Source organism: Hibiscus syriacus, unplaced genomic scaffold (genome assembly GCF_006381635.1).
Source record: "Hibiscus syriacus cultivar Baekdansim isolate YM2019G1 unplaced genomic scaffold, ASM638163v2 tig00008673_pilon, whole genome shotgun sequence".
Classification (NCBI taxonomy): Eukaryota; Viridiplantae; Streptophyta; class Magnoliopsida; order Malvales; family Malvaceae; genus Hibiscus; species Hibiscus syriacus.
The window spans coordinates 67,231-84,293 of record NW_024062172.1 but is presented as its reverse complement, the minus strand read 5'-3'; the positions used below and the strand labels follow the sequence as shown (position 1 = coordinate 84,293).

The window sequence follows — 17,063 nt, the reverse complement described above, 5'->3', positions numbered from 1 at the left end:
CAGAAAACTCATCGAAACCAGTTTTTTCTCGCCATTCAAGATCAATGAGCGATCAGTTTAGCTGGATCTCGTGATTCTTTCTCACCTGACTCGGTTCTCCACTCACCAAATCTTTTTTTTTCCTTTTCAGATTTTGAGCTGTTATTGTCTCATAATGGAACTATCTATTTTGTCAAAAATTCTTCATTCTTTGTAACTCCTAACCCGGTCTATACAATACGATCATTTTTAAAACATTTTTAACACTTTAAAAACCAAAAAAACCCAAAACGAGTAATATAAAAAATAAAATCACCAGTGAAAAAAAAAATGTACCCATAACCAGTGACAAAATTAATACATACTTCAGAGGTGATAGGAAGTAGGTTATAAAACCAGTGTATTAAAATAACAGGCACATGTCACCAAAATAAAGATAGTTCGGAATATTAAAAAATTACAATAAAATATATTATACGGAATGTGTCGATCCTTTAAGTGTCGATCTGGGTGCCTATCCAAAATATCCAAAATAAAGACCATTTTATAATTTTTAGTAGTTAAAATACTTAACAAAATAATGCTATATAGTTTGGGACTATTTTTGTACTTACCCTAAAACATTTTACAATTCATTCTACTCTGTAGTTTACTTATCGTACATTTGTTCTCAGTCCTCACTACGGACTGCTAGAAACTGATGCTTGTATGCCTTCAAGCGTTCGCCCCTTCATCTCCGGCACCATCTTCGAAACAAATATGAAAGGCAGCCCTTAATGGGATCTGGTGAAACTCCAAGTCCGAGAAGCACTCGAGGAGTATGGCGGTTTCGAGGCGTTGTTCGACAAACTCGCGGAGGTTCGAAAGGCGGTGTTTGGAGCCATGGAAGAGCTCTTTGACCTTCCTTTAAAAACGAAACAGCTTTTCACTTCCGACAGACCATTTGGTGGCTACCATGATGCTACGGCAAAACTACTGCGTGAAAGCGTGATGATCGATGAAGCACATGTTCCCGGAAACATCGATCGAGGCCTCACCAACATCTTGTGGCCTCAAGGAAGCATAAACTTCAGGTGAATTACGTTTCCATTCTGTCTCGCTTTTCCGGAATTCATTTTTTAATTTTCTTTAGACAGCAAAACTATTGAATCCTTTACACACTTAGCAGCGGGATTAGAGAAGACGATTATGAGGATGGTTTTGGAGAGTTTTGGCGTCGAGAAATACACGGATGAACTCATCTATGCCACTAATTATACCCTGAGGGCAATTAAATATGGAAGGCCACAAACCGGCAACGAACCCACCCTTGGAGCAGATGCACATACTAACAAGATTTGGATAACTCTTTTGTATCAAAACGAGATGAAAGGATTGGAGATTCTAACCAAAGATGGCGAATGGATCAATATAAAGCCATCGCCAAACTCTTTCATAATCTTGAGCGGCGAGTCCCTTGGTGTAAGTCATTATGACATCGATACCTTGTTGGTCGGTTTGATTAGTATTGTTTAGAAGTACTAGCGGATTATCGGTATGATATGTCCCTTTACTTTCTCTGTAGGTATGGTTAAACGTCCTATTGTCTGTACCTTATAATCGGGTCGTGACGAAAGGAAACAAGGTAAGATATAGCATCGCAGTTTTCGCAAACCCGAGAGGAGGCTACCCTGTAAAGGTTCCTGAAGAGTTTGTGGATGGCAAAAATGGCTTGCTCTTCAAACTCTTCGACTACGACGAATATCTGCAACATTACGCTTCTCAGATAGCAGCTCTAGGTGTTTTTACTGAACTTGAAGTTTACTGCAAGGTCTAAGATTTTGGGCATCGATAAGCGTTATATATAACGGATGGTGTGTAGTGTTTTCTTGGCAGAATCTTGTGTTATGTAGTCTATAATGAAATATTATAGATATGTAATATCTGTATCGATTCAATCCACTGATACTTTGATTTGGAGTCATTGATGTGTTTGTAATTCCTCTAGTGTTCTTCCCTTGGTCTCCGGAACTAGCTTTCCGATGAATATAATCGCAACAACACCGATGAAGGCAAAGATGAAGAATGTTCCTGAAAGAAAAAAAAACATTTAAAATCCCAGAAAATCTCAAGAAAACAACATAGGAAAGGTAAAAATGGGTCACAAGGAAAATCACCAGCTGAGTTCCATTCAAAGAGAAAAGTGAAAGTGTATGAAACAACCCAAGAACTTGCCCAGTTTAGCAAATTCACCAGGCTTCCTCCTGAACCCTTTATGTTTATAGGAAATATCTGAAAGTACAATCATATAATTGATTAGTGTTTAAATTATACATTATTTTATTATTAATTACTCATTGATTAGATAATTTTAGTTGCTAACTTGGGCTTTTTCATTCATTTTCGATACAGAACATTGAATTCCAGAAATTATGCTAAGAACAACGAAATCGTGTAATTTTTTTATTTTTCTGGATTCATGGTCGGATTAGTGGGCACGACTTGGGACATGACACACCCGACATGGCATCTAGTTAGCAGCTGATGTGGAAATGACGTGGCAGCTAACGTGATGATTGTCGAGACGTTATTTGCCCGTCGAAAAAAACAAATTGTACACATAAGTGTAGCTGTCTCGAAAAATACAAGTGTTTATCTTCTGGCAAAGGATAAAACACTAATTTGAAGAGTCGCCAACAATCATTTATCAAGGTGAGATTGGTCACCAAAATATTATGTTATTTTAATAAAATTCATAAGAACAATATTAAAATAGCACAAAAAAGGGTCTGCTTACCAGAAAATGAGTTCGGGAGTCGGTTACGTGTGGAGAAGGATTAGCAATCCCACAACGCCCAAAATTGGTACCGTTGTTCAGTAATTAATTTGTATTTGTAGTAAAAATTTACAAATATGAATTTAATTTAATTTTATGATCCCATAAAAACATTAGGGATATTATTTTATACCAATAAATCATTTAGAATACATTCCTAATCAATTAAGGAGATATTTTATGATTTACTGTATAAAATAATATGACCCAAATCTATATAAAAAACAAATTAAAATTATAGAGATTAAAATGCAAAATATCGAAATTAAAGGGTATAATTCGAAATACCATAAAATATAAACATTAATAGTATAATTTAACCTAAATTATAATTCGGGATTAAAATATAAGTTATTAGAAATTCTAAGGACTAAATATGCAATTTTATCTAAAATACATAAATATATGGGCAGTGACTAAAACATGATAAAATAAAACGCGAAGACCGAATTAAAATACTCAGAAAAATGATTTCAGTGACTAAAATAGAAGACTTACAAAGTACATGGATTGCGGGAGGGATTTTCCCATTAAAAAATTACACAAATACCCCTCCCAAAACGGCATCGTTTGGGAAGGGGTATAAAAGCCCTAAAATCGGCCATTTAAGGCCATTCTCTTTCATTTTCTCATTTCCTCTCTCTCTCTAAAAACCTCCCACCGGAGGAAATCTGGCCACTGGCCGACCACCGTCCGTTGCCGATTTCGACCACCGTCGGTCACCGTTCACGGTGGCTGGAATTCTGGAAAACACTCCAAATTGAAGCCCGATTTACCCTAGTCCCGAATCTGAAATTCCTTCATCCTAAAAGCTCATAGATTGACGTAGATCTAAATGTTTATCTTCGAAAAACCCGATGACGTTTGGCCTTCTCGGTAAGTTTCTTCTCTTTCTTTTGTTTTTTCCTCTGGTTGTTGTTTGGCTGCCCTTATTTGCTGTTGTTCGAATGGATTTCTATTTTCGTAGCTTTCTCCCCGTTTTTTCTCTATTTATGTCCGTTGTTGTCGTCTCTTTTTTTTTTTGCAAGTTCGGTCGATGGACTTTTATAGGCCTCGTGATGCCTCCCTTTAACTGGTTAACAGAGGGAACCCCGGTGAGTCATCGGATCTACGATGGTGACTCACTATAGGGTAGTGAGGTGTGCGACTCTCCTGCGGCTTCTGGAGTCTTCTGCTAAGGCGGTGGTGGCATGGCAGCGTCGGAGTGGAACACTTGGACAGTTGTAGATCGTTGGTGGCGGCGAGATGATAACCCTAGGGTAATGATGAAACCCTAGGGTTTCTGTAAGCTTCATCTGGGCCCTCCATTTCCTCTTTGATCGAACGGTGGTGATGAGGCGGTTGGAGAAGCATGGGAAACCCTAATCGAGTTTGGGCCTTCTTGGGTTTGGATCTGCTAGGTTGGACTTGTAATTGGACCTCCGGATTTTGCTTTGTAATTGGGCCTCCGAAATTGATTTGTTTATTTGGGCCTCCAAGTTTATGTAATAATAATAATACTAATAATAATAATAGTAGTAATAAATAATAATAATAATAATATAAAACGAAACTCGGATGAAAACGATTGTCGACAGTTGCCCCTCTTTGCTTATTTTTGTGTTAACAAGAATATAGCAAAGATAAAAAGACAAGAAGTTTTCGTCCAATTGACTACTTAAAAAATCCGTTCCACTACTCTTCCGTGGAGATCAAACTTTTGATATGTTCATGCTTCACTACTCTTTCGTGAAGGCTAAAAATGATTTACTTCACTACTCTTCCTTGAAGGCTAAAAATGATTTACTTCACTATTCTTTCGTGAAGGTTGGGTTGTTTTACTACTCTTTTATAAAGGCTTTGAATGATTTACTTCACTACTCTTCTGTGAAGGCTGGATGATTGCAAATAATAAGAATATGTTCCACTATTTATTCAGAGAAGATCAAAATGGATATGTGCCACTTTTCGGGTATACATATCAATTTAAAGACGTATCTGCTCCTCTATTAATTCAGAGAAGATCAGTATGGATCTTTACCACTTTTTCGGGTATACAGATCAATTTTGAAGACATATCTGCTCCATTATTCATTCAGAGAAGATCAGACTGAATGTTGACTTGCTTCCACTACTCTTCTGTGGAGACCAAATCTGAAATAAGAAGAATCTGTTCCACTACTCTTCCGTGAAAATCAGATTCAAAGTTGATTTGATTTGTTGCTTTGTCAGGAAGACCAAATCTGCAATATTTACTTTTCTTCACGAGGAAGTCAAAAGTTGACTCTACTGGAGAGTAAGAAATAACACAAGTTGACATCTCTTCACGAGGAAATCAAGGATTGACTCCTCTAGGGAGTTAGGAAATAAAAAAAGTTGACTTCTCTTCACGAGGAAGTTAAGTATTGACTGTGAGGGGAATAGATGCCAAAAGCGATCTTCATTTTTTTCCGCTTGCATCAACGTACACTCTTGCAAGTATAGAGTTGTATCAATTTCTTCTTATCCCTAGTAAGTTCTTGCCCCTACTGAACTTGTGTAGAAATTCAATAAAACTCTTATTTTTTAAAGGAAGATATACCATTTTAAGGAAAACATCATTTATTCTGATTTGACTCTTGAAACACATCTAAGGGAATTTTTCCTAATTCCTTTCATGTTTCCACCTCTAATCAGATCTCAAACATTTAGCAACAGCCCATCGTTTAATCTTAGTTGGCTCTACTAGTTTCTTGAAAATTTCATTGCCCCTCTATGGAAAGAAATCTTCACAATTTCTCATTTTTAACCTTTGAGTTGAAGAAGACAAACTTCATCTTGAGTAAAAATGGGAATACCATATGATCGCAACATTGGTTCAGCACCATACTTACTGATTCATAAAACATGACAACACACTCATCATCTCTTGTGGCTTCTGCCTAGATTTTTCAACCAGGGAAACTCTTTGCATCATTTTCAGAGTTTTTGTATGACGTCACAAAGACACTTAAAAACAAAGCTCATTCGAAATACAAGTAGGACATTTTGGCTTTTCAACATCAATATAGGTGAAAAGACCCGGAGAATGCAACTATATGAGGGACAAAATGATCATATATGGTCAGCTCCACTGTCACCGTTTCACCATTTTCATTCTTCATACCTTTCTGTCTCATTGAAAGTATTTTCTCAAATCAATGATTTTTCCACAACATGCCCCAACATTTGCTTCTAGATGACATGGTAATTCAAAATGCCCCAACATTGTTATTTCTGACTAAAATGAGCCTTCAAAATGTCTCAACATTCTAAATTGTAAGGATTACTCTCAATGTCTGATTGATTTGAATCACATGATCCCCACGAGGTCCAACTTTGATAATGCCCCGTTGTGGGTACTCGTGGCTCTATTCGTGCCCAAATCTCTTAATCTTGAATGCTTTCATTCTAGTGTTACTAAACAACAGTGTTTTCAAGTAACTTGAGGGATTCTCTTCATATTGTCACAAACTTAAAAAGTGATCAATCCTTCTGACAAAAATGTATGAAATATGTGCCTCTTCCGAATGAGGTGATCTTCTTCTTCTTGACGGTTTGCAGATAACATCACAAGGGAGTGTTACAAGTTCTATCATCCAACCCTTCTGATCTAACAGTCTACTTGCTTTCAAGAATGTGAAATGCTTCATGTTCGGACATCTTTTATTCTCTCTTTTTCCCAATAGAGACAAAATATGCATCACCTATTTCAAGGACCTTTCTTATCATGTGCTCGTATCATCTGCCTTTTGGTACATCTGACCATGACAAATAGCTTTCAATATCTTTTCTTCAATCAAATTCAATTGGTCATATCTGGCTTGTACCCAATCTATCTCATCTAGTTTTACCTTTGATAAAACTCGTAGTGAAGGAATTTCTGCCTCAATAGGTAGGACTGCTTTAATCCCATAGGCTAATGAAAATGGAGTTGATTCATTCAATGTTCGTACTGAACTTCGATAAGCCAATAGAGCAAATGGTAGTTTCTCATGCCAATCCTTATAAGTTTCAGTCATTTTCTCTATAAGCCTCTTAATATTCTTATTAGCTGCCTCAACCGCTCCATTCATCTTTGGGCGATAAGTGGTGGAATTATGATGCTTTATTTGGAACTATTCACAGGCTGATTTCATCATTTTGTTGTTTAAATTCAAAGCATTGTCGGTAATAATCCTTTCTGATAGACCATATCGACAAATGCTTTCATTTTTCAAGAATTTACAAACTGTGGATTGAGTAATGTTTGCATAAGAAAATGCTTCTACCCATTTGGTAAAATAATCTATTGCTACCAAAAAGAAATGATGGCCATTTGAAGCTTTGGGAAAAAATTGTCCAATAAAATCTATGCCCCACATAGAGAATGGCCAAGGAGCTGTCATCACATGCAACAGATGAGGAGGAGTGTGCATCCTGTCTCCATAAATTTGACACTTGTGATATTTTCGGGCATAATTGATACAATCAGTTTCCATAGTTGACCAATAGTATTCAAATCTCATAATTTGTCTAGCAATTGTATGCCCATTAGCATGAGTACCACATACTCCTTCATGCATTTGTTCAAGAATTGTTTTGGCTTCTTTGTGTCTACACATCTCAATAGGATTTGATCCAAGCTCTTTTTGTACAGGATTTCACCATCGAGTACATACCCTAATGTCGTTCTTCTGATAGTTCTTTTATCATTCTCGGTTGCCTGTTCAGGATAACTCTGATATCTGATGTATTGCAAGATATCATAGTACCAAGGTTTCACCTCTTCTTCTTCTTTAATGTTGAAACAATGAGTTGGATATTCATAGGCCTGCATTTCAATAGGCATCATGCTCGAATGCTCATCTACCTTAAATGCGGCTTCCAAAGTTGCCAAGGCATCTGCCATTTGATTTTATTCTCTAGCGAGGTAATTGAAAGTTACTTCTTCAAATTCTTTGATGAGTTCCAGAACTAATTTATGGTATTCTACAAGCTTGGAATCTTTTGTCTCTCATTCCCCTCTGATTTGGTAAATTACTATAGTTGAATCCCCATATACCTTGAGCATTTTTACTTTACGTTCGATGGAAGCTCTAAGACCCAAAACACATGCCTCATACTCAGCCATATTGTTTGTGCAGTCAAAATTGAGTCGGTTGATAAACGAATAATACTCTCCATTTGGAGACCAAGATTGCCCTAATTTCATGCCCCAAGGCATTCGAAGCACCATCAAAAGTCAATTTCCAATATTCATCAGAAGATGTAATTGATTCTTCCACTGAAATTGCCATTAAATATTCGTCCGGGAAATCAAAGTTTATCGTCTCATATTCTTGAGAATCCCTACTTGCAATAAATTCAGCTATTGCACTCCCTTTTACTGCTTTTTGACTGAAATATTAGATATCAAATTCTGACAACAAGATCTACCAACGAGCTAACCTTCCAGATAATGTGGGTACATCCATTAGATACTTCAAATGATCAAATCTGGGATGGGTGGTACCAAGATTGGGGTACTTGACAAATATTTCTTAATTGTCTCAAAAACTTATTGACACTCTTCATTCCATGCCCCATAATTGCTCTTTCTAAGGAGGCGAAAAATGAGATAACATTTCTCAGTCAAATGTGAGATAAATCGATCTATATAATTCAATCTCCCTAAAAATTCTCGAACCTCCTTTTGTGTTTGTGGGGGTGGTAAATATTGAATAGCTTTAACTTTATATGGATCTATTTCAATTCCTTTTTGGCTCACCACAAATCTCAAGAGCTTGCCAGATGTTACTCCAAATGTACACTTATTTGGGTTAAGCTTCAACTAGCATTTCCTTAATCTTTGGAAAAGCTTTCTTAAATTCTCAACATGTTCATCTTCTGACTTGGCTTTGACAATCATATCATCGACATAAACTTCTATTTCTTTATGCATCATGTCGTGAAATAATGTTACCATAGTCATTTGATATGTTGCCACTGTATTCTTCAGTCCAAATGACATCACTTTATAACAAAATGTTCCCCATATGGTGACAAACGTTGTTTTTTTCCATATCATCAAGGTGCATTTTGATTTGATTATAGCCAGAGAAACCATCCATAAATGAGAATAAAGAATTCTTAGCAGTATTGTCCACCAATGTGTCTATGTGTGGCAAAGGAAAATTATCCTTCGGACTGGTTCTATTGAGATCTCGGTAGTCAACACACATACGAATTTTACCATCTTTCTTTGATACAGGAACAATATTTACTACTCATTTAGGATACATGGCCACTTTAAAAAACTCAACATCGAATTGCTTTTTTACTTCTTCCTTGACTTTGAGTAATATTTCGGGTTTCATTCTTATCAACTTTTGTTGCACAGGTTTACATTATGGCTTTATTGGTAACTTGTGTACTACCAACTCTGTATCCAATCATGGCATGTCTTCATATGACCAAGCAAATACGTCCTTGTATTTTTGCAGCAACTCAATCAAACTCTGTCGTCCTTTATCAAATAAAGTAGTGCCAATTTTCACCACTTTCTTATCCATATCGGACCCCAAATTTAAAATTTCGATATGTTCCTCATGAGGCAGAATCTGCTTATCCTTTTTTCCACTTTTTTTAACAGCTCAGAAGGTAAGTCACATTTCTCACCATTATCATAACCCTTGACTTCCCCAGGACACATAGGCTGCTCGAAGTCAATTTTCGGGTCAGTATCATCAGTATTCATGTTATTGATATTTGAGTTCTCTGAAAAAGACTTGAAAACTATAGGTAATTCTTCCGCAATCCAATTATTTAACTCAAAGTCTGATGGTGCAGGGTAGATGCCCGGAGCTCTCTTTTGTACAGATTCATCATCTTATATGACATTGATACTAATCTCTTTCAAAACATTCTCAACAATCAACCCTTTGTTTTACTGACCCTTTTGGAAAATATGTCCTCGAGACATAAAAATATTACTCAATGGTGGAAAAGTCATTGGTTCCCATATAAGATCATCTCTAGCTTGCTTTGTCTTCCTCAATTCTTGATTCTTTCTAATGCCCCTCTGTTTCTCCCTTACAATCGGTTGATATCCCAAACCAAATTGATATTTTTTAGAGATAGGAAAAATTGGATTAACTGGTCTTTGCAAGTGACATCATAACCCTTTTCCAACTTTTGCTCCTTTTCCCATAGTCAATTTGAGCCCCATTTTAGTGCAATTCAAAATGTTGGGTTTGGGCATCCTTTTACCTTCGGCCACAAATGTGGCATTAACAAATTCCAATGATCTGAAAGAGCACTCAATAGCTTCTTCATTCAACTAAACATAAGGAGTAGTGGTAGAGACTGAAGCAATGATATCTTCTTCAGCATTAAGACATATCAATTTTCCATCTATTACGAGTTTTAACTTATGGTGTAGTGTAGATGGAACTGCCTCTACCTGGTAAATCCAAGGCATTCCTAGTAAGCAATTATAAGTGGGTATAATATCCATTACAAGGAATTCCACCTCATATGTAGTTAGACTAATAGTTAAAGGAATGTCGGTTTTTCCCAATACCTCTTTCTTGGTTCCATCAAAAGCTCGGACAATACTTTGACTATTTCTCATGAGTTAACTGTCGACTGATAATTTCTTCAAAGTCAGTAATGGCATTACGTTCAAAGTTGAGCCATTATCAGATAACACTTAAGATAGAATATGTCTTTTGCACTTAACTGTGATGTGCATGGATTTAGGGCTACCACTCATCTCAGAAGGGATCTCATCTTCAGAAAAAGAAAGGAAATTGTCAGCCTGTATGTTTGTAATCAGCCTATCCAATTTGTTTACAGACAATTCCTTTGGCACAAAAGTTTGATTTAACATCTTTAGTAAGGTATTCTGATGTGCTTCGGAGCTTAATAAAAGTGCTAAAACTGATATACGAGCAGACAATTTGTGTAATTGTTCAATAATATTGTATTCACTGTGTTTGAGAAACTTTAAGAATTCTATAGCTTTATTTTCAGTTACTGGTTTGTTGATGACAATTTCATCTTCTCTCAGTTGTAATTTAACCTTTTTCCCTTTATCAACTGTAGCTTGCTTTTCAGGTTCTTTAGAATAACACATTCCACTTCTGGTAAAATGTCCAACCACATCTACTTCTTCATTTTCTCCCATTGTTTCCTTCATTTTACTATCACAATTCCATGGCACCTGCTTGTCATCTTTATACGGGAACGGGGATGGAGAAGTGAAAACCATATTTGGAGCTATTTTACCTGATACACGAGTCCTTGGCGTAATAATTAAAGGGCAGTTAGAGTTGTAGACCTCTCTAGATGGTCTTTCAGAGGCACAAATATCTATTTCTTTCTCTTCTGGTACTTCGAAAAATTCCATTTCCTTTTCATCCATCATCTTTTGTACTAAAGCCCGAAAATCTGGACATTGTTGTATAATGTGTCATTCGCAACAATGATAATGGCATACATTTCCAATGTTTAATCGTTCTGCTAATGGATTAGGCCTCAATAGACCAACTTTGGTCATTTGAATCCATACCCAAAACATAGGTGATTTCACCTCATTGACTTGCATTATAACTTGTTTTCCTTTTTCCTTTACAACTGCATTGATTCACGCTCCTGTATGGTTTGACAATGGGTTTTGAGCCACATTTGGTTGCTCATTATCACCAAAATTTATGACATTCTTTGTTCTAAGGCTTTGGACGATTCTTTTGAATGCGATGCAATTTTCAATAGAATGTCCACAAGCCCCTGCATGATACTCGCATTGCAAACTATCACTGTACCACTTAGGATATGGAGGTTGCATGGGTGATACATGATAGGGTGACACTATATGTTTATCATATAATATATGGATTAACTCTTTGTATGTCATAGGAATTGAATCAAACTGGAGCTTCTCTCTCTCTTGCCTCGGTTCTCTTACCCCTTGTTTGGCAGAGTTTTGTGTAGAGGATCCAATGTCCTGAGGTTGAGACACTGTGATATTATTTTATTCATATTTCCTCACGCCATTTACCTCGCTCTCTTTCATTTTCATTAATGGCTTCTTGCTAGATTTACCACTCTCAAGTTTCTCATTCTTAACTGCCATTTCAATCATCTCACCTGCTGTACATCTATGTCCCTCTATCTTTGGGCATAATGCCTAACATTTTCCATGCTCTGCATTACCAGTCGATTGGGTCTTACATCTTTCACTTTCTTGTTTGAAGAAGTAAGCCTAACCATAAATTCTCATAAAGAATTTTTCCTTGTGTATTCGCTTCAAGGGATTTCCAAGATTAGAGTTCTAGGTTGATTATATGCTGGGTTTGGCTCTATGGTTAAAAGGGTCATCAAATTGTCCTTATTGGTGCCCCCTTGGGCTGCCAAACCCTCAATCCTGGTCCATTACAGACTTTTAGATCGAGTTCAATTCGAAGGAACACACTTCTTTATGTCCATATGGAGGTGAAAACCACACGAGGGAGTAGTTTCTCATTCAAGCTAAATGGTATAGAGCGGTATTTTAGCTCATGTCATGATAATGCAGTGCACAGTGTGTGAGGAAAATCAGAAAGAGAAACATAATCACATAACTCACAAAATTTATTCCTTAATTCCAATAAAGACATAATTAATCTGAAGACAATAACAAACAAGTTAGTACAACTATTTATACCAAAATGGTTATTAAAATAATCAAGAAATCAAAAACTAAATTAAAACAAATTTAATTTTATTGCAAAGACAATTAATTAATAAACTAGTGGCTTGACTCTCTAAAAAAAATGGTCCCCAGTGGAGTCGCCAAGCTGTCGAGACGTTATTTTCCCGGCGAAAAAAAAAACAAATTGTACACATAAGTGTAGCTGTCTCGAAAAATACAAGTGTTTATCTTCTGGCATAAGATAAAACACTAATTTGAAGAGTCGTCACCAATCATTTATCAAAGTGTGATTGGTCACCAAAATGTTATGTTATTTTAATAAAATTCATAAGAACAATATTAAAATAACACAAAAACGATCTGTTTCCAGAAAATGAGTTCGGGAGTCGGTTACGTGTGGGGAATGATTAGCACCCCCACAACGCCCAAAATTGGTACCGTTGTTCAGTAATTAATTTGTCTTTGCAGTAAAAATTTACAAATCTAAATTTAATTTAATTTTATGATCCCATAAAAACATTAGGGATATTATTTTATACCAATAAATCATTTAGAATACCTTCCTAATCAATTAAGGAGATATTTTATGATTTATTGTATAAAATAATATAACTCGAATCTATATAAAAAAACAAATTAAAATTATAGAGATTATAATGCAAAATATTGAAATTAAAGGGTATAATTTGAAATACCATAAAATATAAATATTAACAGTATAATTTAACCTAAATTATAATTCAGGATTAAAATATAAGTTATTAGAAATTCTAAGGACTAAATATGCAATTTTACCTAAAATACATAAATATACGGGTAGTGACTAAAACATGATAAAATAAAATGCGAAGACCGAATTAAAATACTTAGAAAAATGATTTCAGTGACTAAAATAGAAGACTTACAAAGTACATAGACTGCAAGAGGGATTTTCCCACTAACAAATTACGCAGATACCCCTCCCCAAAACGGCATTGTTTGGGAAGGGGTATAAAAGTCCTAAAACCGACCATTTGAGGCCATTCTCTTTCATTTTCTCACTTCCTCTCTCTCTCTAAGAGAGAGATAAAAATTTCTCTTTCGCCTTTCTCTAAAAACCTCCTACCGGAGGAAATCTGGCCACAAGCCGACCACCGTTCACGGTGGCCAAAATTCTGGAAAATACTCCAAATTGAAGCCCGATTTACCCTGGTCCCGAAATTGAAATTTCTTCCTCCTAAAAGCCCATAAATCGACGTAGATCTAATCGTTTATCTTCGAAAAACCCGACGACGTTTGGCCTTCTCGATAAGTTTCTTCTCTTTCTTTTGTTTTTTCCTCTGGTTGTTGTTTGGCTGCCCTTATTTGCTGTTGTTCAAATGAATTTCTATTTTCGTAGCTTTCTCCCCGTTTTTTCTCTCTCTGCCCATTGTTGTCGTCTCTTTTTTTTTTCTTTGCAGGTTCAGTCGATGGCCTTTTATAGGCCTCGTGATGCCTCCCTTTAACTGGTTAACAGAGGGAACCCCGGTGAGTCACCGGATCTACAATGGTGACTCATCATAGGGTAGTGAGGTGTGTGCGGCTCTCCTGCGGCTTCTGGAGTCTTCTGCTGAGGCGGTGGTGGCATGACAGCGTCGGAGTGGAACACAGGGACGGTTGTAGATCGTTGGTGGCAGCGATATGATAACCCTAGGGTAATGATGAAACCCTAGGGTTTCTGGAAGCTTTATTTGGGCCCTCAATTTCCTCTTTGATCGAACGGTGGTGATGAGGCAGTTGGATAAGCATGGGAAACCCTAATTGAGCTTTGTTACTATCTTAACAGAAAACTCATCGAAACCAATTTTTTCTCGCCATTCAAGATCAATGAGCGATCAGTTTAGCTGGATCTCGTGATTCTTTCTCACCTGACTCGGTTCTCCACTCACCAAATCTTTTTTTTTTTCCTTTTCAGATTTTGAGCTGTTATTGTCTCATAATGGAACTATCTATTTTGTCAACAATTCTTCATTCTTTGTAACTCCTAACCCGGTCTATATAATACGATCATTTTTAAAACATTTTTAACACTTTAAAAACCAAAAAAACCCAAAACGAGTAATATAAAAAATAAAATCACCAGTGAAAAAAAAATGTACCCATAACCAGTGACAAAATTAATACATACTTCAGAGGTGATAGGAAGTAAGTTATAAAACCAGTGTATTAAAATAACAGGCACATGTCACCAAAATAAAGATAGTTCGGAATATTAAAAAATTACAATAAAATATATTATACGAAATGTGTCGATCCTTTAAGTGTCGATCTGGGTACCTATCCAAAATATCTGAAAAGGGAAAAGATGGAGGAATGAGCTAGAGAGCCCAGTTTGTTCGAACAGTGCAAAGTAAAACATACGAATAATTTTAAAAATCATTTCAGTTTTATAAAATGAAAGTAGCAGTACAATTTTCAGTAAAATTACTGAGTTACCATCTAACCTTACACCAAATGTGGTTCCTCATAACTACACTCCATAAGGACTTATCTTAGGCCCAAAGGATCCAAGAGCCAACCTAAGAGAGTACTTTGCGTCCATTATCGACGGAAATTAAAAATAAAGCAACCAAAGCTTTCCCCAACGGTGGTTGGAGAAAACGACGAAGGAGGCAAACAAAACCAACTGGGGGTTTTGATCGGAATTGAGAGGAGATTCTGATGGCAGTGGCGGTGAGACGAACGGAACTCGAAATCGACGCAAAATTGACAAAACTCGTGATGAGTTTAAGGTTTTTTATGTTAATTTGATAGTTGATTCATGGCGATCGACGGCCCTAAATGGGGTGAGACTGGTCAGATTTTGCTCGGCGTCAGATGGCGGTCACGTTGGTGGTGACGGCATGACCTATGGTCGCCTGTGGTGGCCGAAATCGCAAGGAGAAACAACGGGGTTTTTAGATTTCGATGATCCTTCATTGGGTTCTCTACGTCGATTACGGTGACTCTCAGGAAATAACCAGAGGTGTTTTAAATGGGTGATGACGAGCAACGAGTTGGTGGTGGCGGTGTACGCCACCACCGGCCGGAGACAGGGTGAATCGCGATGAGGTAGAGGATTGTGTTGATGTTTTCTGGGAACTTTAGGGTTTTCACGAAATTGGGGATTTGGCTCTAACTTTTAAGAGGCGTTTGGTTCAGGGTATCTCATATTATCGGGGGAGTAAAATGTCATTCTCTCGTTTGGTTGGCAAACATTCTCAGCCCCCGATAATAAGTTATTCCCAACATTGATATTTTGGGGGTATATTACCGGTTATGTGATTACCCCCTTCTCTGATATTGTTACATTCCCGGTGTTTTGGACTAAAATGCCCTTAAATTTTTTTTCTCAAAACTATCCTTCTTCTGTCGTTGAATAAACAAATTCTACAAATGTTAAATTACAAAATTATCCTTAAACTATTTTAGATTTACAAAAAAATCCATAATTAGAATTTTATATGAACTCCAATAGTTAAAATAAAATTTTACCATTTCATTAAACCTATTTATCTTTTCAATTTTGTAAAAAAATATAAATTTTATGAATTTAAAATTTTTAAAGAAAAAATATAAATTAATTATAGTAATATTATAATAGAATTCAACTTGTTAAAAAACAAATATATAATAAGGACAATTTGGTAAAATATATATTCCAATAATATTTTATTATTTTAACCAAACACTGTAACCTTATATTCTTACTAAACGAACCAAACACAAAATACAACATTGTCAGTAATCATATTCCTGCCGGTAATCCTATTCCCGCCGATAATCTTACATTCCGTGAACCAAACACACATATAATTTGAATTCCTGGCTAAAAAGATTAAAGATATTTGTTTACTAAATCCTGTTAGCTACAATGGCCTAGCCTAAATGACGAAGGCTTAGGTTAGATTAAGGCAGGAAATGGGTTCAATCTTAGAACCACACAAATTATTTTACTTTTCAGAGTTAAAGGGAAAAATGGTAATTCATGAGTTAAGCCATTGAACAAAAAGGAAGTTTGAAGAACAATTATCAATTTTCTAATATCGCTTAAAATGGTCCCTTAATTAATTTTTTTTTTGGATAAGTAAGTTATATTCCATCCAAAAGAATACAACCAAGGCTGCTACAAAACGTCACAAACATACAAGCGCAAATACTACTTATATCCTCAAATCAGTATATCCATGCCTGTACATCTTAATTTTTATAGACTCTAACAGGTTATTTACAATTACATCTATTGAACGAATCAAATTTCTATGATATCTATGATTACGTTCCTCCCAAATGAGGTAAAGAAAACCAATCCACGCAAGCTTAAGGACATGAACTCTAAGAGATTTACCTTTGAGGTTAGCCAAAAGCCATTGAAGGAGATCATCCCAAGAACGAGCCACAAAAGAGAGGCTACAAGCATTCAAAACAGCCCCCCAAACACCTCTTGCATAAGAACAGTCAACAAAGAGGTGATTACGAGATTCCAAACCAGCACCACACAAGCCACAACCAGCATCAACAGTCAGTCCAAACCGAGCAAGCCTATCTTTCGTGGGCAGCCTATCAAGAATGACCATCCAAGAAATTAAAGAAAACTTAGGAACATGGCTCGGGAACCAG

The 17,063-nt window shown here is 36.3% G+C and overlaps 1 protein-coding gene across 1 annotated transcript; it reads left to right on the top strand.

Moving 5' to 3' along the window:
• Positions 1-713: 713 nt before the first annotated feature.
• LOC120202368 (probable 2-oxoglutarate-dependent dioxygenase AOP1.2) lies at positions 714-1,810 on the top strand. The gene is made up of 3 exons (XM_039202802.1): positions 714-1,052; positions 1,116-1,440; positions 1,544-1,810. The coding sequence occupies exons 1-3, from the start codon at positions 862-864 to the stop codon at positions 1,793-1,795; spliced, it is 768 nt and encodes a 255-aa protein (XP_039058733.1). The 5' UTR covers positions 714-861; the 3' UTR covers positions 1,796-1,810.
• Positions 1,811-17,063: the final 15,253 nt, after the last annotated feature.

Coding starts and splice junctions, on each gene's coding strand:
- LOC120202368 (XM_039202802.1), top strand. CDS start 862: ATGGAAGAGCTCTTTGACCTTCCTTTAAAAACGAAACAGCTTTTCACT. Junction 1,053..1,115: donor CAAGGAAGCATAAACTTCAG/GTGAATTACGTT, acceptor TTCTTTAGACAG/CAAAACTATTGAATCCTTTA. Junction 1,441..1,543: donor TGAGCGGCGAGTCCCTTGGT/GTAAGTCATTAT, acceptor CTTTCTCTGTAG/GTATGGTTAAACGTCCTATT.